General features: G+C 43.9%; 1 protein-coding gene and 1 long non-coding RNA gene across 6 annotated transcripts in view; one reads left to right on the top strand and one right to left on the bottom strand.

The window, feature by feature from the left end:
• Positions 1–14,807, bottom strand: part of IGF1 (insulin like growth factor 1) — a 65,093-nt gene extending 50,286 nt beyond the window's left edge. For 2 of the 5 annotated variants that reach the window (XM_033162260.1, XM_033162259.1), the window contains exons 1-2: positions 14,498–14,782; positions 6,709–6,868 (exon numbers count right to left, since the gene is read on the bottom strand). In XM_033162260.1, the coding sequence (XP_033018151.1) occupies positions 6,709–6,868; positions 14,498–14,560 (223 nt within the window). In that variant the 5' untranslated portion in view covers positions 14,561–14,782. The other 3 variants (XM_033162262.1, XM_033162261.1, XM_033162263.1) reach the window with 3 other exon arrangements.
• Positions 1,181–22,317, top strand: LOC117053919. Its single transcript, XR_004427450.1, has 3 exons — positions 1,181–1,254; positions 6,735–6,809; positions 22,149–22,317. It is a non-coding gene; the product is annotated as an uncharacterized LOC117053919 (long non-coding RNA).
• The last annotated feature ends 2,891 nt before the right edge of the window (positions 22,318–25,208 follow it).

The following is a 25,208-nucleotide window of genomic DNA, read 5'->3' on the forward strand; positions in this document are numbered from 1 at the left end:
GGTGTTAACTCCACCCAAATTCCTAGGGTCCACAGTTCAGTCTACTACTGGGGTGTTGTGAATCTTTACTGCTAAGTATCTAGTGTTGAGATGATCTTTCTCCCCCTTTAATGGAGGAGCATATGCCCGTGCTGCCCAGGGCGGGTGTGCTCCCGAGGGGCGCGGGGCACGGAGGGTGCCCTCCCACAAGCCACATTTCAAGGTGCGACAGGGTACAGGGAAGCTGCTGCTCACTCTCCTCCTGATCTCCGCAGCTGGGTCAGACAGTTGTGCCTCGCCACGGCTGAGGAGGGCTGCTCACTCGCCTGCCATTTTGTCACCCCCCTCAGTCATGACACCTGGGGTGGACCGCACCCACCACACACCCCTTCCTATGCCTCTGCTTCACCCCCCAATGAAGAGGGAGAGTGTTCAGGAGGTTTGGGGGAGCAGGTGAATTTCTCGGATTTTTTAAAAGGAGTTTACACCAGAGATTGGAATTCCGTTGCCCTCTAGATGTTGTGGGATGCTAACTGTCATTATCCTGCACCAGCATGGCCAATGGACAGGGTTGATGGTAGCTGGAGTACAACAACACTAGAGAGCCACAGGCTCCCCTTCCATGGTTACAGCAAAGCAATTGGTTTGTTTTTTTATTTAATATATTTATATGCTGCTTAATATTTTAAACAGTCCCTTAGCAGACAGAGTGCAATAGGTATAACAATGAAACTGAGAAAATACAATTCAATGCAACTTCATGTGAACCTACCTGGACCCTGAGATCAAAATCTGAGGCGGTTCTTCATGTGCCTCCTCCACGACAGATTCAGAGGGTGGCAACACAAGAACAGGCCTTTTTATGCAGTGGCTCCCTGTTTGTGGAATGCTGTCCACAGGAAGGTTCAGCTGGAACCTTCGTTATACACCTTTAGGCGCCAGGCAAAAATGTCCTTCAACTAGGCCTTTGGCTGATTAACACCTGATGCCCTTTTAAATAGGTTGTGGGGGTGGTGGTTATTGGTTTGTTTTTGTTTTTATTATGCATTTCGTGTTTTTATATTGTATTTTTTATGTCGTGAACTGCCCTGAGGTCTATGGATGAAGGGTGGTATACAAATGTAAATAAGAATATTGCACAAAATTACATTTTCTTTCTTTCTTTCTTTTTACAGCCTTTCCACCTTTCATAGCAGAAGTGAGGCTGCCCACAAGACCTCCACAACATTTCTTGTGTCAGAATTCTCATGGAAGTTATGCTACATCATGACTTAGGTAACATTATTGTCACTGTATAGGTTACAGGTAGCATAGAATGAACTGTATGATTGGCACAAGGAGAACATACATCAACGAGCCTTGGGCTCGGATGTTATTCCCTCCTTTCCCTTCCTCTGCTGCAATCATAAGAATGGCACCAGAAGTTGTTTTATTAGATGAATTGCAGTTTAGTGTGTCATCTGATACCTTAACTGTTGCTAATATTAACTATGGTTAGTTGAAACAAGACAGCTTCATAAACTATGGTTTGGCTTATTTCAACTCACTAAAGTTAAGATTTACCACCGTTTGCTAGGATTCGGTCACTATATCTATGGTTAATCTAAAACAGAAGGGAAAGCTTTTGAACTCTTCCTTAAGGTCATACCACAGGAGGAAGCAGGAGGAGGAGGGGGAGCAAGCAAACACAAGGGGAGGGTATTCTCCTAAACCCTATCTGAACCAGTCCAACGTCTCTGAAGAAATCAGTGGCAAAACCTGACAGGTATTAAATCTAAGCCATACCTTAATTGTTAGGCCATATTTTCTGTTGTAGCTTTAAACTTTGCAAAGCGCTTCAATGAATATATAGTTAATATGTGAGACTGAGTTTTATCAACATTTTTACATCTCTGAAAAGGTAACCCCCCATTTTCAGCAATCCTTGTCAGGGGGCACTAAAAATGGGTGGGGAGGGGAGTGCCAGTTTTTTTTTAAAAAGGATTTATTATTATTACAGTCGTACCTCTGCTTGGGACACGGGTGGTGCTGTGGTTTAAACCACAGAGCCTAGGGCTTGCCGATCAGGTCGGCGGTTCAAATCCCTGTGACGGGGTGAGCTCCCCTTGTTCGGTCCCTGCTCCTGCCAACCTAGCAGTTCAAAAGCACATCAAAGTGCAAGTAGATAAATAGGTACCGCTCCGGTGGGAAGGTAAACGGCATTTCCGTGTGCTGCTCTGGTTCACCAGAAGTGGCTTAGTCATGCTGGCCACATGACCCAGAAGCTGTACACCGGGCTCCCTTGGCCAGTAAAGCGAGATGAGTGCCGCAACCCCAGAGTCGTCCGCAACTGGACCTAATGGTCAGGGGTCCCTTTACCTTTACCTCTGCTTACGTATCCCTCTGGATACGTAAACTTCGGGATGCGAACGCAGCAAATCTGGAAGTGTTTTTCTGGGTTTCGCTGTGTGCACATGCGCAGAAGCACTAAACCGCACCGCACGCTTGCACAGAAATGGTCCTCCAGTTGTGAATTCCTTGGGATGTGGCCGGACCTCTGGAACGGATCCCATTCACAACTGGAGGTACCACTGTATTATTATTTTACAAAAAACACCTCCATGCATTAATGTTACTTTTTTGAAAGAAAACACAGAGCACCATAAAATTTGCTGTGGTGCCACCTGAGATCTGATTGCAAGAGCCCTCTAACAGAAGATCAATTTTTATTTCTAGCCCACCTTATCCCAAGACCTCTGGGTGGGTAATGATTTAGAAGCTATATATTAACAACCTATGATGCCTGGCAAAAAGAAATGTGTGCTGAAACCCTCACATCCTCAAGGGCTTAGTGCCATCTCATATTCTCAGTGTTATCAGAATGTGGTTCCTGCCAAGACCAGCTTTATCAGTAGAATGGGAGCAGATTGTCCCGTGTGCTTAATTAGTAGGTAGAATTCCGTCTCTCTTCGTTTTGACACCAGATACAATCATTTTCAGGATCTCTGTCTACCCTAGCAAAAAAATTATATTTGGGAGCTGAATTTTATGACATGGGACGGGGAGGCGGGGAGTGCAGATCAGTGATATTTCCATGGATGTTTTTATAAGTGGCATGGGGCAGAAAATGGGGAGGAAAAGGCTACAATAAAGGAACCAGAAGAAAGAGTACTGTGTCCCATTTGCAATGTCAGGCATGCAGAGGGAAAATATAAAATTCAGCTTTCCTAAAGGTAGCCTTACTTGTACACTTGAAAAACCACAGTACTGGATTTTTCTCTCTCTCTCCAGTGGCTAGGATGTCTCTTTGTCAGCCAAATGATGGCCTTTCTCTAACCCTGAGCATGGACTGACTCAGATGGCAAAGTAAGGTCAACTGAATAAGCATTTCCTGAGCAGCTTGTTTTCCTTGGAGAACTTCCACCCAAGCAGTAACTACTGGACCTGACCTTACATGGAACATTAATTTTATAGCTGGCAGCCATAAGGTGATACACCCCCAACTGCAGGATTCCGTCTAGTGGACAATGGACCTATGTCAACGTCGCAGCCCTTTCCCCTCCAAAAAACCCCCCAAACCCCTACCAACAAAATAAGCACTAATTAATTAGTACACTTGTTGGCTTTGTTGGCAGAGAAGTTAAAGAACAAAATCAGCATGTAGAATGAACTGCCATCTTGCCCCTAGAGATTGCCCCTCTGTGTCAGGGTTAAGGCCCATTGGTGGAATGGTGGGTAGAAGTTTGCACTGGCGTTGCCCGCAGCCCATGCAGCTAGACTTGCTCTGTGAACAAACAGAGAACTTCAGTCTCCTGGACATTCAGTCCAGAAACTATTATGTCGATTGCAATGACTCAGCGTTCCCAGGCGCTTAATGCTTGAACACTGGTAAAAAGTTTGAATACCATGGCCGTCTGTAGAGATAGAATGCATATAGGTTCCATTCATATGTCAGTGGCTTGGTGCAGGTAAATCTGTGCCCGTCCCAATGTTCCTGGGATGCAACTCCCATCAAGGGAAGGAGAGAAATTTGATTGAGTTTGCATTTATAGGCAGGTCTATCAAATTTGCACGTGGCCCTGGAGGGTTGGCCTAGGATGAATGTGGTACTCAGGTGATTAATAATGAAATAAATTGTTAATATGTTAGTCCCCAAAATGTGTGGAGTTTCAAAACAGGTGGTGTGGGGATGTATCCCTGAGTTATAATAGAATAGCAATCTCCAGTGCTTTTATTTTTTCATCTAATATACACTTCAAAAGAGTACACAAGGGGAGTTGTAACTGTGCAGTGGTATCTCTGGTTACAAACTTAATTTGTTCCAGAGGTCTGTTCTTAAGCTGAAACTGTTCTTATCCTGAGGCGCACTTTTGCTAATGGGGTCTCCCACTGCACGCACGCCTCCGGCATGCGATTTCCGTTCTCATCCTGGGGCAAAATTTGCAACCAGGAGCAGCTACTTCCGGGTTAGTGGAGTCCGTAACCCAAAGCGTTTGTAACCAGAAGCGTTAGTAACCAGAGATACCACTGTACATCACACATAGGAATGAGGCCGCCATTGCTCTCTCTTTCTCTATTTGGGTACATTTACAGAAAGATTTCAGCATACCAGGAGCACAAATCAAGTACGGGTAACTTTTTTGTCTATTATCCCATAGCTAAGATTTCAAACCTTGTCACATTACTCATTTTGAGCCAGTAGTTCAACACTTTTGACTTACTCATACTTAGCATACCAGTGATGTGAAATTGATTTAACGGCATCAGGAACACACCTACTACCTTTTCAGTTATCACATTGATTCCTGTGGTGGCAACTGAGACAGATCTCAGAAGTGAGGCAAAGCGTTATAAAGAACCCCCTAACGTTAGACAAGAGTTCTCCACTTGGGCATTCTCCCTGACAGTAAAATATCCATTGTTTGGGCTTCAGTTTTAACCTCCCCACAAAGAGTGATGCTTTTTGATTTCTAATGCAATGGCTTGTGTGTGTGTGTGTGTGTGTGAGAGAGAGAGAGAGAGAGAGAGTCACAACCCACACCATACATCTAAAGCACTCTTAGACCACTTTACCAGTCATGGCACCCTTCAAAGAAACCTGAAAATTGCAGTTTGTGAAGTGTATCAACATCACAGAGCTATAAGTCCCAGCACCCTTAAAAGCTACAATTCTCAAGATTCTTCATGACTGTTAATGAGTATAAGAGTGCTTTAAATGCACGGCATGGATGTGACACCTGCTCAATGCCATATCCGCAATGCAGGATGCAACTACAATGCTTGTCCAGCCTCAGCTTAAATATTTCCAGCAAAGGAGAGCCTTTCACCTCCCAAGGCAGTCCACTGTTCCATTGTCAAATAACCCTTATCACTAGGAAGTCTCTTCTAATGTTTAATCCAAATCAGTTTCCTTGCCATTTCCACCCATGGGTTCAAGCCCAGCCCTCTGGAGCAACAGAGAACAAGTGAACAAAGAAATCGAGGAAAGCAGTGGAGACACAGGGAGAGCCTTTGCATGTGGGTGTCTCCACCCCCCACCAACCAGCAGCATTCGGCTATACATGACTTTGCTTATACACACTGCCTCTGGAATGGAACTCTTGTGTGTGTACACTGTACCCTGACATATGCTGTAGCTTCCTAGCTGCTAAATATCACTGCTCTGCAACCGAGCCACTATTGGTAACCAAGGGCAAATTCTTTTAATCAAAGACCGAATCTCTTATAGATATTAGCTGAATTCACCTTAAGGATCGGAGAGGAGAAGCCACTTAGCTACTCTAGTGCTCTTCTCTGGCCAAGCAATTGCCTTTATCCATGCAGTCACATGATCACCTAGCTTTCTAGATGCCAATGCAGATGTTTTCCTATCCCTGCTACCCAAACTTATTGAAGCCAAGGCAATAGCAAGGACTGATCAGTGCAAAACACTCATCCCCTAGCAGTTGCTATTTGCAGTCATTTCCTGTCTCCCACATTTCCCACTTCAATAAACGTCAATTCATACAACTGCTCAGACCAGATGCTGTAGTAAAGCGAGTTTGGCAATGCAATGTGGAACCCTCTTTGTCACTTGCTTAAAAGTGCTGTACTGCACTTCTCAAGAGTTGCCAGATGCAACATGTTCTACCTTTCAATGAAAAAAGAACCGGGGGTGGGGGTGGGAATCCTAGCAAATACAACAGGAGGATGAGGGAAATAACTGTGTTAAAGGTTGCTGGGCAGTGCCAGATTTACATACAAGCTAAACAAGCTATAGCTTAGGGCCCCACTCTCTTGGCCCCCCCAAAAAATTTAAAGGAAAAAACTTGTATTAATTGTATTTCAGTTCAACAATTACTTTGATAAAATACATATTTTGTTATGTGCAATGGCTTTAGATACCTATTAGGTCCATAAATTACCATATAGCATATATTCAACACAAAAAAGCAACAATTTGTTGTTGACGAAGGACAGCTGGACATATAAAGGGCCCCATTACCTTCAGTAGCTTAGGGCCTCATCAAACCCAAATGCGGCCCTGTTGCTGGGAGTGGGGGGCAGAGGGAAGATGATGAACTTAGACCCAAATATTGTGCTTCACTTGACCTTTGGATTTTGAAGAGCTCTGGGGTTCAGTAGAGTAAGCCACATTTTGTGTGTGGTTTGCTAGAACTATGCACACAGAAGCCTCAAATAACTGTATCGAGGGGAGAGGGGATTAGAACTGATTGTATGAGGGAAATGGTAGCAAATGTTCAAACTTACTGAAATAAAATCCTCTTTCTCCACAGACAAATTGAAGAGCATCAACCAGCTCAGCACCACAAAGTGTCTCCGGGGCAGCAGCAGCAGAGGAGCTGGTTAATGTAAGCAAACACAGGCCAAAGTAGAAGAGATGAATGTAGGACACAGTGTGCATCTTCACCTGCCAAAGAAGTAAAAGAGAGAGGGACTGCATCAGAGTTTCCCAGTAGAATCCTGAAGCATGGCCTGCTTTGGGGGAATTTCCCATTCGGCTCTCTTTCCTTGCTTCACCCACCAGGTCCACACTGTTCCTCTCCCACCTCCCATTTACTGTGAGAGTTGGTTGCCATGCGCCATGTGTTAGGAGGACCCCTGGAGCTTTTGACAAAAGTGAACTTTAAAGCAAATTTGGTAAAGGGAAAACTTAGAGATTTGATAAGAGCATTAGCATTAGAGAGCCAGTGTGGTGCAGCAGTTAGTGTGTCAGACCAGGACCTGGGAGACCAGGGTTCAAATCCCCACTTGATCATGAAGCTTACAGGGTGACCTCGGGCCAGTCACTGACACTCAGCCTGATCTACATCACAGGGTTGTGGTGGGGACTACATGAGGAAAGGGACAACCACGTATGCCACCTTGAACTCCTTGGAGAAAAAGTGGAATATAAATGCAACAAATCCATAAAATAAATTCATCAATGGGTCTCACACAATCTGGAACGTCACTAGATTTCTCCTGAAGTGACATTAAAAGTGAATTTTGAGGGCCCAAAGAGTTTTGGTGAGACTAGAGCACTGGTGGAGAACCTCTGACCTGGGGGTTGAACGTGGCCCCCAAGGCATCTCTATCCAGCCCTCAGGAGTGTCCCCAGGCCACATCCCTTAGCCATCCTGCTCCATGCTCTGAATGCTTTTGCCTGGGTAGAATGTATCCTTGAACTGTAATAACACATCTTGATTTTCTCGAAAGAGGTGTGTATGTGTGTGGCTTAAATGCAGCCTGCTGAAGAAAGGCGGGAGTCACATGCATTCCCTCATCCACTTTTTGCCTTGGACCACACCCACCATTGGCACACGGTCCCTCAGAAGGTTGCCCAGGAGGAAATGCGGCCCTTCGGCTGAAAAAGGTCCCTGCTGACCCGATAGTAGAGGAATTTCTTTGTATGTGCAGGATGCATTTTTACCAAGCGCATATGTTGTTTCCATAATCACAGAGTACACCTCCAATAATTTCTGCTTGATAGGCAATTTTTGCTGGGATGATTCTTTCCCCAATGCAACAGCTAGTTGGAACCCCCAGTCTACTGTGGCTGATAGTGAGAACCCACTATGCACTTAGTGTCCTGGACCAATTTCTGTGTTGTTGGATACACAAGCCTGGTTCCACAGACACAAGCCTGGTTCCATAGCACACAACAGGGGCTACAAGCTTTAGTAAATTAAAATCCTTCCTTACTTCCCACTTCATTAATCGATGGGGCTAAGAATAAGACTTAGGACCCATGCAGAGGGAATATCAAGATGATGGTCTGATTAAAGAGATGCATTTTCTTTTCATCTTGTACCACAGCAAGAAGCTGGTTCAGCTTTCAGGGCATCACCACCACGACAGGAGCAATGGAAAGTGAAATTGCTGGTTTCCGGGGCGAGAACACCTGCATATCATGCTTGCAATTATGTTCTGCGCAGTCATGTTTTGTGTTCTGGGTGAACCCTTAAAACATATTGTATGAGAATTGAGATGCTGGCAGGTCAAAGGTCTAACGAAGCTGGGAGAAGGACTTAGGCTACAAGGCCTAATCTTTCCTTCAGTGGCCCATTTATGACTAATAGCTGGGAATGGCTGAGGATTTATTGCATTCAATCCAGCACCACATTTCCTTATTGGCCAATCAGATGTCTCTGGGAAGCCCAGAGGCAGGATATAGGAACGTGGAATACAGGCACATAGGAAACTGCCTTACACAGTCAGACCATTGGACCATCTAGCTCAGTATTGTTTACACGAGTCTTCTCCAACCTTGGATTCCCAGGTGTTGATTCAGACTTGTTAGAGTTGCATCCAAGATAGTTCACATTATATTGAAACAGAGACTATGTCTGCATTCACATGGTGGTTCATTCCATTTTTGTGACTTTTCCCTGTTAAGTTCCTCATCATAGTTCAGATTTCACACAATGTAAAAGCCGCTTCTGGGACCATAGTGTAATATAGTCCAAGTTCAATGTTCTTTTCCTTATTATTTGCTTCCAGGAAAAAAATATCTGTTTATAACTAGTATGGAAATGAGTGCTAAGCTTGCACTATATTCCACTATAGTTCTGGAAGTGGTTTTTACAGCATGCGAAAGCTCAAATGTAATGTGGAAATTAACAGGGGAATGTCATGAAAATGGAATAAACTGCAATGTGAATGCAGCGTAAATGTGACAATGTTAAGTTATACAAAAACCCCTGTTTTCCTTCACGATAATTAAATATCTTATAAGGTCCTAGGGTAAGTAATGTTTTGGGCAATGAGTCTTCCCGCCTTCCTCTTCAGTTTTTCAGCACTGTCCACCGGGTTTAACTTGAGCCAAACCTCGTTTGCGGGTTCAGTCACAGAAGCTACTTTCAAATATAGGGCTCATCCCTGGAACATGCGAAGTTATTAACAGGGCACCACTGAACATGTGTTGGGTGCATTTCGTTCTTCCCTGAGCAACTATGTTTTGCCCACACATATCTGGGATTGGTGGGGGAAAGGCACAGAGAGCCCAGGGCTTCCAGACAGAGGCCTGGACTCAAACCTCCCTTGATTGGAAATGGACATTCTCCCACCATATGTGAGACAACCAGGACAGGGATCAAGCCAAGCCACATCCCATGCAGTCAAAGGTCATGCAAATCAATCCTCTGAGGGAAGTTGTAGGGTGGGGAGGGGTAGAAAAAAACACAGAAAATGTCTAGAATCCAAAGTCTCTAAAGGCTTTCCAGTCCCTTTGTTATGAAGACCGTTCCTGAAAGTGTAAGGAAAAGGGAGTTGCCAGATTCAACAGAAGACAAAGCTTCTCTAACCACTGTAACTCACAGAGTTACCCCTGCCTCCCCCAAAATGCTCTCTTTTGCATAACAGTTAAAAGCACAGGAGCCCTACCCTGAGTATCTTATTGATCCTGGCTGCTAATAGGTAAACCCAGGCAGTGTTACAGTTGTCAGTTTGCAGAGGGTTTAAATCAACAGATATAGTATGGTTCAACTGCAAAGGGCAAGGCCAAATGGATTGGGTGTGGTCCAGCTACCAAAGCAGCTCTAAACCCTTGTATAAATGCTGTTTAAATTAGGATTAGCAGCTGCTTTGTGTTACTGGAGCAGCACAAAGCAGCTGCAGTGAACTGATCTCTCCTGGACATCAGTGACAATTTAATCAAATTCTTCCCCAGAATGTTTGAAGGACCAGGCAGAAATGGCAAACACAAGCACAAAAGCACTTCTTATGTTTTGTTAGATTCAGAAGCAATTGGGAACACCTAAACACCTGCTAGATAGGAATTCTGAAATATAGCTGGGACCTGTTCCACTGAGCTGCTAATGATTTCTTCCAGGACACTCCATTCTGAATCTCCTAGGTTTTCTCCACCTCCCTGCAACAGATGCTCAACATTTTCTGCCTACTGAGAATGGACAGGAGATATGATAATCATCTTCAAATACCTAAAGGGCTGTCACATGGAGGATGGGGCAAGCTTATTTTCTCCTGGGATGCAGGTTAGGACCCAAATCAACGGATTCAAGTTGCAAGAAAGAATATTGCAACTAAACTTCAGGAAGAACTTTCTGACAGTAAGAGCTGTTTGACAGTGGAACAGACTCCCATGAGAGGTGGTGGTCACTCCTTCCTTGGAAGTTTTAAAGCAGAGGTTGGATGGCCACCGGTCATGTATGATCTAGTTGAGATTCCTGCATTGCAGGGGGTTGGACAAGATGATTCTCAGGGTCCCTTCCAAGTCAACAATTCTGTGATTCTACACCACCACCCCACTCATGCTGATACCTCCATCTTGTTTCTCAGCTCTGTTTTGGCTACATAACATCACGATCCTACACCTTACTTTGTTATATTGAGTAATGCTTCATATATAAGACATTTCTCAACTCCCCCCCCCACTGCACTGTATCATACCCCAACATGACCAAAACCCCAGATGCAGAAGAGCCTATGCAGATAGGAAAAGGGGATATTCTCAATGTCTGGGTTCACCATGGTTGTAAAGCAGGTTTGGTCTCGGTAGTGTCCCCTTTCAGTTTGCCCCATATGGCTGCCATTCACTCTCATTGGGAAAAGTACATCGTAACCTTATTCTTTAAAGAACAACTGGAGAACCTGTGCTCCTCCAGATGTTCGTCAGCCCCACCAAGCATGGCCAACAGACAGGGATGACGGGAGTTGGATCCCAGCAACATCTGGAACATGGTTCCCCACTGCTAGTATAAGGGCAGAATCTACCCTTGGGAACATCTGGACTGGTCCTACCATTCAAGGAGCTCATAGTTAAAACAGAGCGAGTGAGGATCCATTGCCCCTGCACAGGTCCTTGCTCTTTGCAAGCCAACCCTCTATGCCCACCTATGACTGGTGGGTTAATTGCTAGTTTGTATTAAAACAGCTAGTATAGAAGCTGGAATCATCACTGTCATTCATCATAATGACATCGATACAATGAAAACATCCAACACAAAGACCAAAACGAGATGCACCAAGGAGTGATTGGAAAATACCCCTTCATCGCATTTGCAACATGAGTCCTCCCTCAACTATGTAATGTTAAAAAACTAAATTGGCAAAACAAAAGAAAAGCCCTGAATGCATGAACATGACAGTAAAGCCCCTATGTGTTTCATTCTTAAAGCTCTGAAGAGGCTATGTTTTAATAATATCACTTCCTCTGTTCAATGATATCTTAAAAGCTGTTGCACGCAGAGGTAAATCACCTGCTGACTAAATGCTCTTGCTTCCAAGGATGCAGTTCAAACAACTCTTCCATCATGGTCTCAATGGAATGGCATTGTGTATCTGTCTAAGAACACTGTGTGTTTAGCAGGGTGTTCTTAATTCACATCTGGCCTTGCCTCAAACATAAGCCTCATTCAGCAATGTTATATTTTTTAAAGACTTTTCAGGAGAGTTACGTTGTAAGTGAAATATCAGTTCTGGGACAAGATACAGGGTCTCCATGTTCCCCCCCCTTCTTTAGTGCAAGCCAAGAATATGACACAATGCAATTGCCAAGAGTTTCAACACTCCCCCACCCCGACAAATTATAAAACAATCAATGACTTGGAGGAAAGGGATGGATTCATATGCTCCCAGGCCAAATAGACCTAGCTCTGCAAAACATAAAATTGTCCCTTAAAAGATTATTCAAGAATCTGACAGAAATAATACTCTCTTTTGTACCTTTCCTGTTCTTTTTCATTTAGATGGGGATGGTGGGATTCATAAGAAAATACTTACAATGATCTAACAATTTGGCCGCTGGTCTTTTCAATAGGTCGGGGTGTGTCCAATTTATTGTATGTCCAAATTGAATGGGAAACAGAGGCCTTTAAAAGCATGCACTGCCATGTGGGTGGAGTTTTATCGAAGCATCTGATTACATTTGGACTCTGAGTCTGACTCAGGACAGTGCAAGGCAGGCTAAACATCCCTATAATGAATGACCAATTGTGTTTACAGCTGGGATTTTCACGAATCTCTCCTTCAGGAGAAGATCCAGTGTCTACTACATTTGGAGAGCGGCAGTCCAAAACAGTGGCACTTAAGGAAGCCAACAGATGGCTTGCTCCATGGCTTTTACACCTTCCTTGCCCTTCCGCAACTCCTCCCATTCAACAAGCTTTAAATCAAGCAGCACATATGAATGTTCCAGCGAAATTTGGGTGAGCGCTGATTCGTCTAAACGGATGACACTTTCAATTGACTGAAAACATTTCTCCGAGACACAGTGGTGGCAGCAGGGATGCCACAGATTAAAATGCATTCATTTGTATGTTTCCGAACTTGCCCGGCTGCCGCAAGAACCCCAAGAACCAAGTATCAGCCTATGCTAAGTAAATACACATGCAAGCTGCCCTACCTTCAAAGACAGCACCACAAATCATCTATCTGTTACTAGACACATCGTGTGATAGAAATAACCTAACACAGTGGATGCAATCAAAGTAATGCAGTGGAAGATTTAAGCAAGAGGTCTATATGGATGGTTTTCCCAACCAACAATCACAAGTCACACGGCCTCTAGTTCCCATGGAAGGGGATTAGCAAAATCAATTTAGGCAGCAGAATGTAAAGAAAGTTGGGGGTAGAATCCACGCAGGTGGCAAAATGTGAAAGTATGTTGGGGAAAGCACCCATACATTGCTTATGTCTTTCTGAAGATGCCTTTTACCCTTCTTAGAACATCTGGGCTAAAACCGCAGTCCTTCTTAGACTCACTAGGGAGTCAATCCCTTAGAACTTAGTTTCAGTTAACATGTTTAGGTCATGCACACCAAACTGGCAGAAGCTGTCTTCACTTATAAATTGGGATAGCTCCGTTGATTTCAGTAGACCATGGCTAACTGACAGCAATTTGGAATATGTAGTATATTGGATATATATATAACAACCTCAGTAGTTTAATTCTCCAGTAAACTTAATAGTAAATTTAATAGTTTAACTCTCCAGTAAACTGAGCAAAGGATGCACATAGTTGTGGAGTTGTAACTCTGACTCTCCAATGGCTACTGAATTCAGCAAGATTTGCATTGCATTCTGTTTGCTTCTACTTTTACAAAATTCCCCCATCTCAAAATGAAATGGATAAATCCTACTTAGATAATTAAAAAAACAAAACTAAATTGGCACCTACTGCTTTAGAGACTGTGTCAGCTGTACAAAATCCTGCTACAAATGGAAAAAAAACAAAACAAAAATTGTTCTTGAAGGATATAATCTTGCTGAGAATGGAAACTTGAGTGAAGGCCAGTTGAGAGAAACAGAGGTCAGTGCATCTACTGAAGCCAAAATTAACCTAAAAAGCTTTTTCTGTTCTTAAGGAGCAATGACTAGTAATATGGTATAAAAATTCCATCTCCAGCTTTGTCTGACAAAAGCCTCTTTGCAGAGTGCAAAATAAAGCTTGACATGAAGATATCTCTACTTTCCTTAATGCAGAATAACTTAATCTTATCATCAATCTGCATAGCCAGCAAAAGCTGTACATGGTTTCTGTTTTAGAAAAGGAAAAACAAACTTAATGTTGACTTAACAGGAAAGCATTAAAAAGAAGTAAATTTACAACAGTGTCAGAAAACAGCTGTATGTTCAATGTTAATTCTGTGCATATAGCAGTCTTACAGAAGTGAACCAGCTACCTGCTGTCAATGGCTATCACAATGTCAGCATTTGCACCTGCAGAGAAACTTTAAAATTTATTGCTCCATGCTAGCAGCACTAGGTACAGAAAATGATGTTAGTAGAAATTTCAGATATGACAACATAGCCAGAATTTTGCAAAAAAAGTTTCCCCAACACAAGCTGAATTCCTAAGTACCTGCAATAGCTTTACCTCGTCAGTTACCTAGCTGTGTTCAGAACAACCATCACATGCAGTCATTCTTCAGCTCTGCTAAAACTGTCTGTTCAGCAGTTTAGAAATAAAATTCCCAGTACAGAAATAATGACACTGAAAAAAGTGCATATAACAGTCTTCTAAGCAGAATCAGATTACACACAATATAATCATAATATTTTCTTTAAAAAGAAAAATCAAATAGGAAGAAAGATTTACCTTCAAGAAATCACAAAAGCAGCACTTAAATAATTGTGTTGAAAGACTGTTGATTTTTTCCATTGCTTCTTAAGTGCAAACTCTGGAAATGAATTGGTTAGCAGTAATAATGAGGTGGGGGAGGGAAAAAAGGGGGAAGAAAAGAAATCCAGAGAGAGGTGAGATGTTGAGAGCAATGTCACATTTCAATATTGAGGACTTTTATTCCATTGCGCAGGCTCTATCTGCACTGATTTTAGCAGTGACAGTGAGATTTAGCAAACAGAAGAGGGATTTAGAGAAAATCCTCACATTTATCTACATTACACAGACACTGTAGACAGGAAACAGCTGGGGGAACATTTGCCTTCTCTCTCTCTCCCTCTCCCTCTTCTGGCAAAGTTACTGAGTAAGGACTTTTTTGGGCATGGTGACAAATAACATCATACCTTTGCATTCTGAAACTGGAGCACTGGAGCATGTTCTCTCCCCCCCCCCACCCCTCCTTAGAAGAATGTACATTAGCAAAGGGCAGGGGGAGGAGGAAAAACAGTTTAAGAAGTCAAAGAAACTGAAGCTGCAATGGGAAATGAAATGTATGAATGGTCACGTTTCAGCCGGCTTCACACAAAGCCAGAGATCAGCTGTCGTTTACCTTTCAGCTGTACGAAATGAGAAGCTGGGTGCATTCTAACGTTAACTCTGAAATCACAAGTTTGCAGACTGATCTGTTACAGAATGCTTGATTGGAGGTTTTCTAACTTTTATTAAATCACATGAAATCACATTGCAATCTGCCCTACCTTACAGGCTAATGTGATTTCTTATCCTCTCTATAGCAAAGAGCACTTCCATTTCTTTTAGTTGCTGCCTCGTGGTATTTTGTTTATTCTGTCTGTAAAATAAATAAATAAATAAATAAAAGGGATGAAGGGGTGCTTGGGGGAAAAAGGTGGAAGTGGGCAGTGCAGCTCAGTCAAGTACATGATCTGCAGGTGAAAGGTCCCTGGTTCAGTCCTGACATCTTCAGGTAAAAAGTTCAGATATTAGTAGGTAAGGGTGGGAGGAAATATTAATTTTATTCTCCCAGCTTCTCATTTTCCCAATCCAAATCCTGTCCTGTCCTCCACGTTTTGCACCAATTATATATGTATGTGAAAATTCTTCAGCATATTAGTATGAATTTCTCCTAATAAACACATTTTTATAAGCAGTTTTGACTAACACATACACGTTTTTTCAAGCTATTTGCCCTAATACAATGCATTTTTGTATATTAATTTCACTAAGGTCTTCATTTTATGCACACTTTCTCCTAATATAAGCATTTTTGTAAGCTTTTTTTTTGTTTGAGAACTGCATCACAAAATTTGGAAAAGTGTGAATTTGGAAGTGTTGTGAAGTTGATAGATTCTGCTTAAAATGCAAACTGAATCAAATTTCTCTCCCATCCCTAGGTAGACGATGGCAAAGAACTCTGCCTACGCTTTTGCTGGAGGTGCTGCTGTCAAGCCAGGAGTCGGGAGTAAGCCAGTAATAACACACAAGATGTCAGTGATGTTAACTCTTTATTCAAATAAACCAAACAGCTCACGCCTAGTGATCACAGCAGCTGTTCCCAGTAGGTCTTGCCCCAATGAGGCAGTTGCGAGGAATGAATGGCTCCTCCTTCCCACCATTCTCTGAGTCTCCCCCCCTGTCCTTCCCCAGCAACCTGAGGCTCCTCCTTCTTGTCTCTCTTCGCTCCACCCTTATCATTCCTCTTTGTGTTCTGAGAGACCAGGTTTGGAGGGCAGTTGGATGCAGCAGGAGGGGGAGACTCCCTGGCTTCTTCGGCAGTCTGCTTGATCTCTGCCTCTTAACCCCACTCCTCTCCAGCCACCACTTCTGCCTCTGATTCTGGACTGCCTTCTGCCACAGCCTCTTCCTGCCCACTAAACCCTGTTGCCTCTACAGCTTCCAACACCTCCCCCCCCCCCGCTCCTTCTTCTCCCTCTGAGTAGGCAGGGCTACTTTTAGTATCCAGTGGCGCAGGAGTGGGTTTATCAGTGAGAGGATCTGCCGTGCTTGGAGAGGGAGGCAGGGACAGAGAAGATGATGAAACACCCAGGGACAGATGAGACCAGAGAGCAGGTTGAATAAGCTGTAGAGTTGGAGGGGATTCTGAGGGTCTTCTAGTCCAACTCCTTGCTACAAAGGGATCTCAACCAAAGCATATATGACAGATGGTCATCCAACCTCCAATGAAGGAGAGTCCACCATCTTCTGAGGGAGCCTGTTCCACTGTTGAATAGCTCTTGAGGAAGCCCCCATCCAGGATCCTCACTAGCTGATTCCCACACTCCCAGCAGAGGCCACTTGTCCTTGGCCAATTCTCCACCTGCATTATCCCGACTTGGCCACCCCATGACACATTTAACAGGAGATGAATGCATCTTACATTTTTACTCCATTGCGCTACAGTCCTTCCCCAATGAGCTAGGCTGAAGGAAAGGGCATACATTCAGCAAGGACTCTACACCTTGACTTGTTCTGTAGCCAGTTTACACATTTCCACAGAGGCAGCATTGGGCTTTGGCAAGATTATCCACTTTTTATCTTATCGTGGTCTGAAAGGATCTTGAGTGAGATTTGATAAGCAATTTATTGACTCATGTTTGAAGGTCTACACATTTCCTAGAAACCACTGTCAGTATGAAAGGCAGGGGGGAGGGGAGAGAAAGATGACTCAGTAGAAGAGAGGCCAAGAAGTCCCTTGTCTGCTTCCCACAGATAAATCGTATTTCTCTTTCTGACTTACGCCAGGAATGCAACTTTCATCAGTTGAATAGATTCCTTAAAACTGTTGGAAATGCTATCTTTGGATTTTATAACTCATACGATATAGAGAGTGAAATGTAGGAACCAGCCTCTCAGAGGCGCCATTTTCTCAAGTTGATTGAGGGGGCCCAATGTGACGTCCTGACGTTGCGCAGTGTGACACTGTGAGGAGCCAGGGGGTGGAACCAAACACCCTCTGAACATGGAGGGGGCCCTGCCCTCTAAAAAAAGACTGGGGTGGGGAGATAGACTACCTCAGCCCCTAGCAGCCGGTGCCTATGCAGCCTCATAATGGGAATTGGACTAATAATAATTAGGGCTGCTTTGCAACAATCAGTGCAGGTATCCATGCGCTGCCTTTTGGCTTGATCTACAAGAACTTGCGCACCATTCCCTTGAAGCTGAAGTACATTGTATTTTTAGTGCTCCTAAATGCTTAGCTTTGGAGCAGGGGCACCAGCTCCAGTGGGACAAGCCCTTTTGCACCCCAGATATTTTTTTGGGGGGGCATATTTCATTGGAGTCATGTCATGTGCTTTAAACATTCTTTAAATTTAGGATAAGGTATGCAACCTTACCGGGGTTTAAATGGGAATTATGGAGGGCACATCTATCAGTGACTATTTTTTATGCTATCTAACTGAGTCCTTCAAGTTCAGAAAGAGCATGCTTCTGGGTCCCAGGTGCTGCAGAAAAACAAGAAAGAGGTGCTCATGTTTGCTTGTGGTTTTCCCAGCGGAATCTGTTTGGTTACTGCAGAGAATAGGATACATTCTTGGCCTCAGTGTCCGGTCACTGAGGCTCTTATACACCACAGAGCCAGTGTGGTGTAGTGGTTAAAAGTGGTAGACTCGTTATCTGGGGAACCGGGTTCGTGTCTCCACTCCTCCACATGCAGCTGCTGGGTGACCTTGGGCTAGTCACACTTCTCTCAAGTCTCTCAGCCCCACTCACCTCACAGAGTGTTTGTTGTGGGGGAGGAAGGGAAAGGAGAATGTTAGCCGCTTTGAGACTCCTTCAGGTAGTGAAAAGCGGGATATCAAATCCAAACTCTTCTTCTCCTCACATTCAGTCTCCTCCTATACTTCTCTCTTGGATCATGTGTCTCTTTTTAAATCCCCTGACTTCCTTGGAGATTTTATCCGAGTAAACAATTGGGAAATTAAATTATTGTGCTCATCATGTCCCGCTTGCTGGCTTCCAAAGGGCATCTGGTTGGCGGCTGTGGAAACTAGATGCTGAACTAGAAGGGTCATTGGCCTGATCCGGAATGGCTCCTGTTATGTGTTTGTTACCAACAATGTGCTCTCAGTGTAGGTGAGAACTCAGTGCCTTGCTGTTCAGAAGGGGGTCCTAAAACCGACTGAATGATGACAGTGCTGTATGTGACTTCTGAACAGCATCTTAGGAACACACTGTGGCTGGAGCAATTCAGTCAAACTTTATATCTTTTATACTCCTCAATCTACAGGTGCATACTTTCCCAAGTGCCCCGGGGAAGAAAGGGACATCCCATTCCCCCCCCCCCACAAGATCGTGGCAGCCATTTTGAGTGCTGTGATCTCTTGCACTCTCCAAAAAAGCATGTGAGATCTCACCCTCAAAAAGTGCTGGGGGGGGGGGGAGAGAGTGAGCCACAGGTCACGTGACTCACCTGGGAGCATGCCCCAGAAGATGCACATCCTGGTTTGGAACTTGAAAAAGATGAATGGTATGTAGGTGTTAATGGGATAAAGAATAATCAATAAAAAAGATTGTGGCCTGAATTCAACCAATCTGACGTGCAAATGTTAGTTAGCGCAAAGGCTCTAGCTAGCACAACATCAATTTGCCTCCTCTCCTTCCACCACATGCCCATGTGCCTCCCCGACATCCACTCTGGAGGTCAGAAGAACCTCCAGAGCAGCACATGGATGGAGGAGGAGGGGGTTGTTCCATCCAGAAAGCAGGAACACTTGCACAGATGGAGCTTGGCGCTGAATTCCTCCCATTATATTTTAAGAATAGTTCAGCTTTTCTGGACTTTCTGTGTAGATGCTTATAGGAGCCCCATACTCCTTTTCCAAAGAATATCTTTCTCCATCTCTATATGTGTGTGTGTTGCCATGTACTTCTGCTTTGCTCTCTGCCTTCTACAGGTATAGATGTACCTTTGTTTGCCTGTGTTATGATATGGGGGATATGTGACGTAAGCCATGCCAAAAATTATTAGAAATTTTGTGAGCCCTCTGGTGGCCACAGCACCCTTTTTTCTTATGCTTTAGATCAGGGTATCCCAAATTTGGGCCTCCAGCCATTTTTGGACTACAATTCCCATCATCCCTGACCACTGGTCCTGCTGGCTAGGGATGATGGGAATTGTAGGCCAACAGCTGTAGGCAGAAATTTAGGAAACCGTACTTTAAATATTATAAGTGGGACCCACAATGAGACGTGGCAAAGCATCCTCACCTCTTAAAAAGAGTGGTCCCCTTGGGGGTTCTAGCCAACCATTCCCTCCAAGAAGGGCATTCTGTTCACCACTTTTGTGTATATTTTCCAAGGAACACTCAACATTTCATTACTATTGAACATCATCATCACCATTATTTAAATTGTATTGTTTATTATTGTTACTGTTGTTGATATATTCTGCATTTGTATTAGTTATACTGAAAGTGGCTAATAATCTGGTTGAAAACTTTGCCATAAAACATTGGTTCCCCCTCCCCTCTCATGCACTGAACATTTTCCTAGTCAGCTTGCTTTTGTTTCTCTGGAAAAGGAAACATGGTTGGGCCACAGAGCAACCCAGGACTTGATCTCACTAACCTTGTTAAAGGTAACATCCAACTCAGAAATGCGAGAACCTTCCCCAAGTCACCTCATTTCTTGTAGTTTGGGGTAAATGCAGAGCCTATACAAACCCGTATTATATACTAAAAGCAAACACATTTGCAAGTGCCAATCTTTATCCAGCCAACATGGTGCTATGCAAGCAGATCGGCAGGCTCAGGAGAACCCCAAGGTTTGCAGAAGTACAGAAAATCTTTAGAAGAGAAACCATAAGCGGGGAGGACTCCCCTCCCCAAATGGACAAATAATGCATGCTCATAGTGCATGGAATACTGACTGTCTGTTAAAGGAGAATTATGGAATGGAGCATCTTGGAAGGGTTGGCTGGCTGGGAACCTTGTATTGCAGGCCTCACATACCTTGTCTTTTTTTACATTTCTCGGATTCGGTACTCGTACAAATAAATACTAGTATCTTCCATTATGAACTGTAGTAATAAGCTCTAGTTAGAATCCTGTATTTGAAGAAGAACAAGGTCTGCCTAGAAAAGCATTTTCTCTCGCTATAGCCCTCTGGTTCCCTGTGGCTTACAGCCCAATACTACAAAACCACTATAATTCAGCATAGTTTGGCAAGGCTGGCAGCCTTAGTGGTCTCCCATTGTCAAGCCATAACCTCTTACAGTAAATTTTTAGAAACTATGAAAATTGGCTAAAGCCGAAGGTAGAAACCACACACAGACCCAATCATCCCATTAAATAACAGATTTTTGATAAACCATAAAGTTAAATGGCCTATAGTAACTGGGGGCAAAATTGCATTTATTTATCCCTTGCTTAAATTTCACAACTTCTTCCAAAGGAAACTTGACATTCAAAGCCTAATCAACAGTAACTCTTTTATTAGATGTACTGAAGACAGACACATACCAGCCTGATGCTACTGAAACACCAAGGTGACTAGAACTCTGAGAAATGAGGCATGTAGGTGATCATGTTGGACTAAAGAGATCCAGATTTAAATTCTAGCTTTGCTGTATGGCCTTGGGCAAACCACGGCATATAACTTTCATTGAAAATGTGCATAGCAAAGACCAAACTTACAGGTTTCGTTATGACAGAAGGACTGCAAAGTTATTTGCCCCCAAAATGCACATTATAGATTATGGCATTGTATTTCAATCCACATATCAGGAGTGGCAATTGCAATAAACAATGTTGTTTCAGGATTCAATTTCTTCCACACTGATAGATCTAGCTCTGTCTGTCTTGCATCTGAATCATATGGACAGGGGATTGACGAAGCCAGTGGGCTGCTGATTCAGCAATTTGCATTGTTCCGAGTGAAATATCTTCATGTCAGCTCCTATTTTCATGCATACTGCTGATCAGGTTCTATGTACTGCTTGAAATGCGTTAGCTTAGAACCCATAGGTGGAGTTGCCTTCATGGCACGGGGCTTCATCAGCTCATCCTTCTCACTACTACCCTCTGAAAAGCCACTCCTGAGGTTGGAGGACCTATCAGAGTGGCATTGGATGGGGCATGGGTGGGCTGCAGCGCAGCGGGGAACCTGAAAAATCAGGAGTCATTCCCATTGCCCCTGGAAATGCCTTGCATAAATGGAAGGACTCCACTTTTCTAACCCACTGCATTTCTAGATATTCTTTCTTGTAATTAATCTACTTTGACACACAGTTGCTAGCTGACCCTTGCACTCCTCAAAGCCAAATGTCTGTACTCACCTTGACCCCATCTTTTTTTCCAACCATCTCCCACTAATTAAAGAGACCACCTTTTATCCTTCTTCTTCCCACCCTCTGTGAGCTGTGATTGTATCGTCTGAGTACAGATTGGTTTTGTTTTATCCAGAATCGTGAAGGAAGGGAAGTGGACAATGTAGACCAGAGGCAAGCTGGTTCAGATGTGAAAATCTGCAGCTGCAGTGGCAAAAAAAATACTCTTTTTTTTTCAATGCACATAAATCTGACCACCACCACCCCAGGTCTTAATTTATACTTTACTACTTGAGTGTCCCTAGGATGTTTTCTTCTGTGCTCTTTATTCTCCTATCTCAGATTTACTACAACCCAAAAATGTTGCAGTGGCTGGCTGTTTGTAAAATAAACAGAAGAAACTGTGACATAGCACTGGGCCAGATGTTCCTGATAGTATGCTGCCAGAAGAAGAATTCTCATCCTTGAAGAAAGTTTTCTAAGTGGTCATGACACTCTTGGTCATGGTAGGGTTTTTTGTTGTTTTGTTTTTTTGCTCCCCCCCTTTTTTTGGCAAAGCGCTCAGTGCCCTAAGACGACTTCTTCAGACTTGGCTCCAAAACTGCCTGACAGACCTCCATGCACAATAAAAGTCTTAATTAACATGCTGATTATCCATGTGCAGGAATTTAGGCTCGATATTTTTTTTTTTCCTAGCAGGCTAACTTGAAAAGCTGGTTCTGTTGAGCTCACTCTTACCGGCCCCAGTTGAATTAAAGTTAAGAGAAGGGCCAGGGATTGAGTGCAGAGCAATGACTTTGCATGTGCTACAACCCTGGTTCTAACTTTGACATCTCCAGCTGGGACTGGCAACACCTCCTTACCTGAAACCTTGGAGAGATGCTGCCAGTCAGTTTAAACCATGCTGAGGTTCAATGACCTGACTCAGAACAAAGGCAGCTGCCTATGTTTCTTTGTACCGTTGTACCTTGGTTTAAGAACAGCTTAGTTTATGTTACAGGTAGGTAGCCGTGTTGCTCTGTCATAGTCAAAACAAAACAAAAAATAAAAAAAAATTCCTTCCAGTAGCACCTTAGAGACCAACTAAGTTTGTTCTTGGTATGAGCTTTCGTGTGCATGCACACTTCTTCAGAAGTATCTGAAGAAAGCTCATACCAAGAACAAACTTAGTTGGTCTCTAAGGTGCTACTGGAAGGATTTTTTTTTTACAGTATTTTTATTTTGTTTTGTTTTGAGCTTAGTTTATGAACAACTTGGATTAAGAACACTGCAAACCCGGAAGCAGGTGTTTTGGTTTGTGAACTTCGCCTTGGAATAAGAACATGTTCTGCTTCCTGTTGAGTGTGTTCCATTTGTAAATTGAGTCCCCCGCTGCTATGGGAAGGCACGCCTTGGTTTAAGAATGCTTTGGTTTAAGAATGGACTTCTGGAATGGGTTAAGTTCGTAAACCAAGGTACCACTGTATATAAGAAGCATTTCTCACAAGACACCAGAGTCCACTGGAAACTCTCTCTTTGCACATCAGACCAGTGGCGTGGTGTGATGTGGGGGCTGAGAGGGGTTGTGGTCCCGGGTGCAGAATTCTGAGGGGGCACAATCCAGCATACTAGGTCTTCAGGGCTAGGTCTTCAGGGCTGCAGCAGTACCCCCTTCTTGTGGCTGATGAAGAGAAGCCCATCCTGGGTGGAATTCCCACCAGCCAGATCCTGGACATTTCCTGGTCCACATCAGTTCTTCCCCGGTGCCTCCCTCCCAGCATGTGTCATTGGGTGAAGCACGTGCCCCACAGTGGGAACATGGAGAGGAAAGGTGCCCGCTCACCCAGAACCTGTTGGTGCCCACCCTTGTGCTGCACGGCCAAAGAGAGGTGGGCAGGGAAGGGCTGCACTTGGTGCCTCAGCCTGTTCTCCACCGCCATCCTCCTAGACCTGCTGCAGCTCCAACGCTTCTGGGACGCCCCCCAGCCCACCAAGGAGCGCCAGCCACTGCTTCCACTGGGAGATCGCTAAGCCATGGAGCAGGTACAGCAGGAGTGCAGTGAAGTCCACTTGTTGCCTCCCACGCAATGTCTGCAAGGAGGTTAGGAGGTGCAACCCTTCCCTTGCCCCAGGTGCTGCCATTGCATGCTATGCCACTGCATCTGGCACATGCCTTGTTCATGAAAACATCTTTGAATTCTTTTCCTGCTGCTGCTGTTCTGCAGGAGGCTAAAATGGTGGCAGGCTATTGTGGCATCTGCAGTTGCAGAGACAAATTGGGTTGCCTTAGCTCTGGATTTCCTCCACTGGACCATATGGCCTACAAGACCTATTCCAGGTCTGTGATTTGTTTCTCAGAAGAAGAAAGTTGGTTAGGCCACAGCTTAGACTGCAGTTGCTTAGATGATAAGATTATGTATTTGCAGATCAGACATGTGGGAAATTAGTGCACGGACAGCATGTGGCCTTCACTGGCAGGTTCAGCACCAACATCTGGCATCTTTGGGCTGCTACCAGAGCCCTAACAGCTCCCAGGAGTCACCAACAGAGGAGAGGGCATATCAGAGGACATTTTGCCCCCAGCACCATCTCCACCCTAGAATCATTTCTGCCCATAGGGATCAGATTGACTCATATTAATTGAGTAGTGTAGTGAGCGTACTTTTAAGTAGATCTTTCTCTATTTTTTAAATGTCATTTAATCTGTGAGTTTTATTACACCCAGAGGTGCATTGAGATACCCACCTTGTCACAATGCAGCACCAGTGAAGAAAATACTGTGCATCACTGCTGCTTGTCAGCGGAATGATTGATGGCTGTTGAAATGGCCAGATAATGAACAGATGTACATAACATACAATATGAATATGCAAGAGGTGGAGGTCAGGGACGCTAGAAATATTACTCTTAATATTTTAGCAAAAAATAATAATAATATCCTGGCTCTCATTATAGCCTATATACCTTTGAGATGGCTTTGGTTTGCCAAGTAACAAAGATCTGGCCAGCTTCTCAAAGGTAGCTAATTGGTAAGGATTTGTGCCAAAGAATAACAATATTGTTTTGGTCAGGAATAACTGACACGTAGATATTTTAGAGCGTACAGGAGGATTGCCTTATTGATGCCATATGGCAGGACCGATTAATGGCCAATGTTGGGATAATGAGTATCACAGACGTGTGCATGGTGACTCTTTCCAACCGCAGCTCTTTAAGAGCTACATAAAAACGGAAGGGTTGCTAACATGCTACTTGGTAATCTACATTAGACCTCATCATGTTCAACTTGGGGAGCCAAGGCAGCATTAACATATTTTGCTTTTTAAAATATATGGCCACTTTTTCTAGCCTGGTGCTATTAACGCCGATGACTCATCTTTGTCACAAAGACCGCAGAAAAGCATGGCAAGGAGGCAAATATGT

Source organism: Lacerta agilis, chromosome 10 (assembly GCF_009819535.1).
Source record: "Lacerta agilis isolate rLacAgi1 chromosome 10, rLacAgi1.pri, whole genome shotgun sequence".
Classification (NCBI taxonomy): domain Eukaryota; kingdom Metazoa; phylum Chordata; class Lepidosauria; order Squamata; family Lacertidae; genus Lacerta; species Lacerta agilis.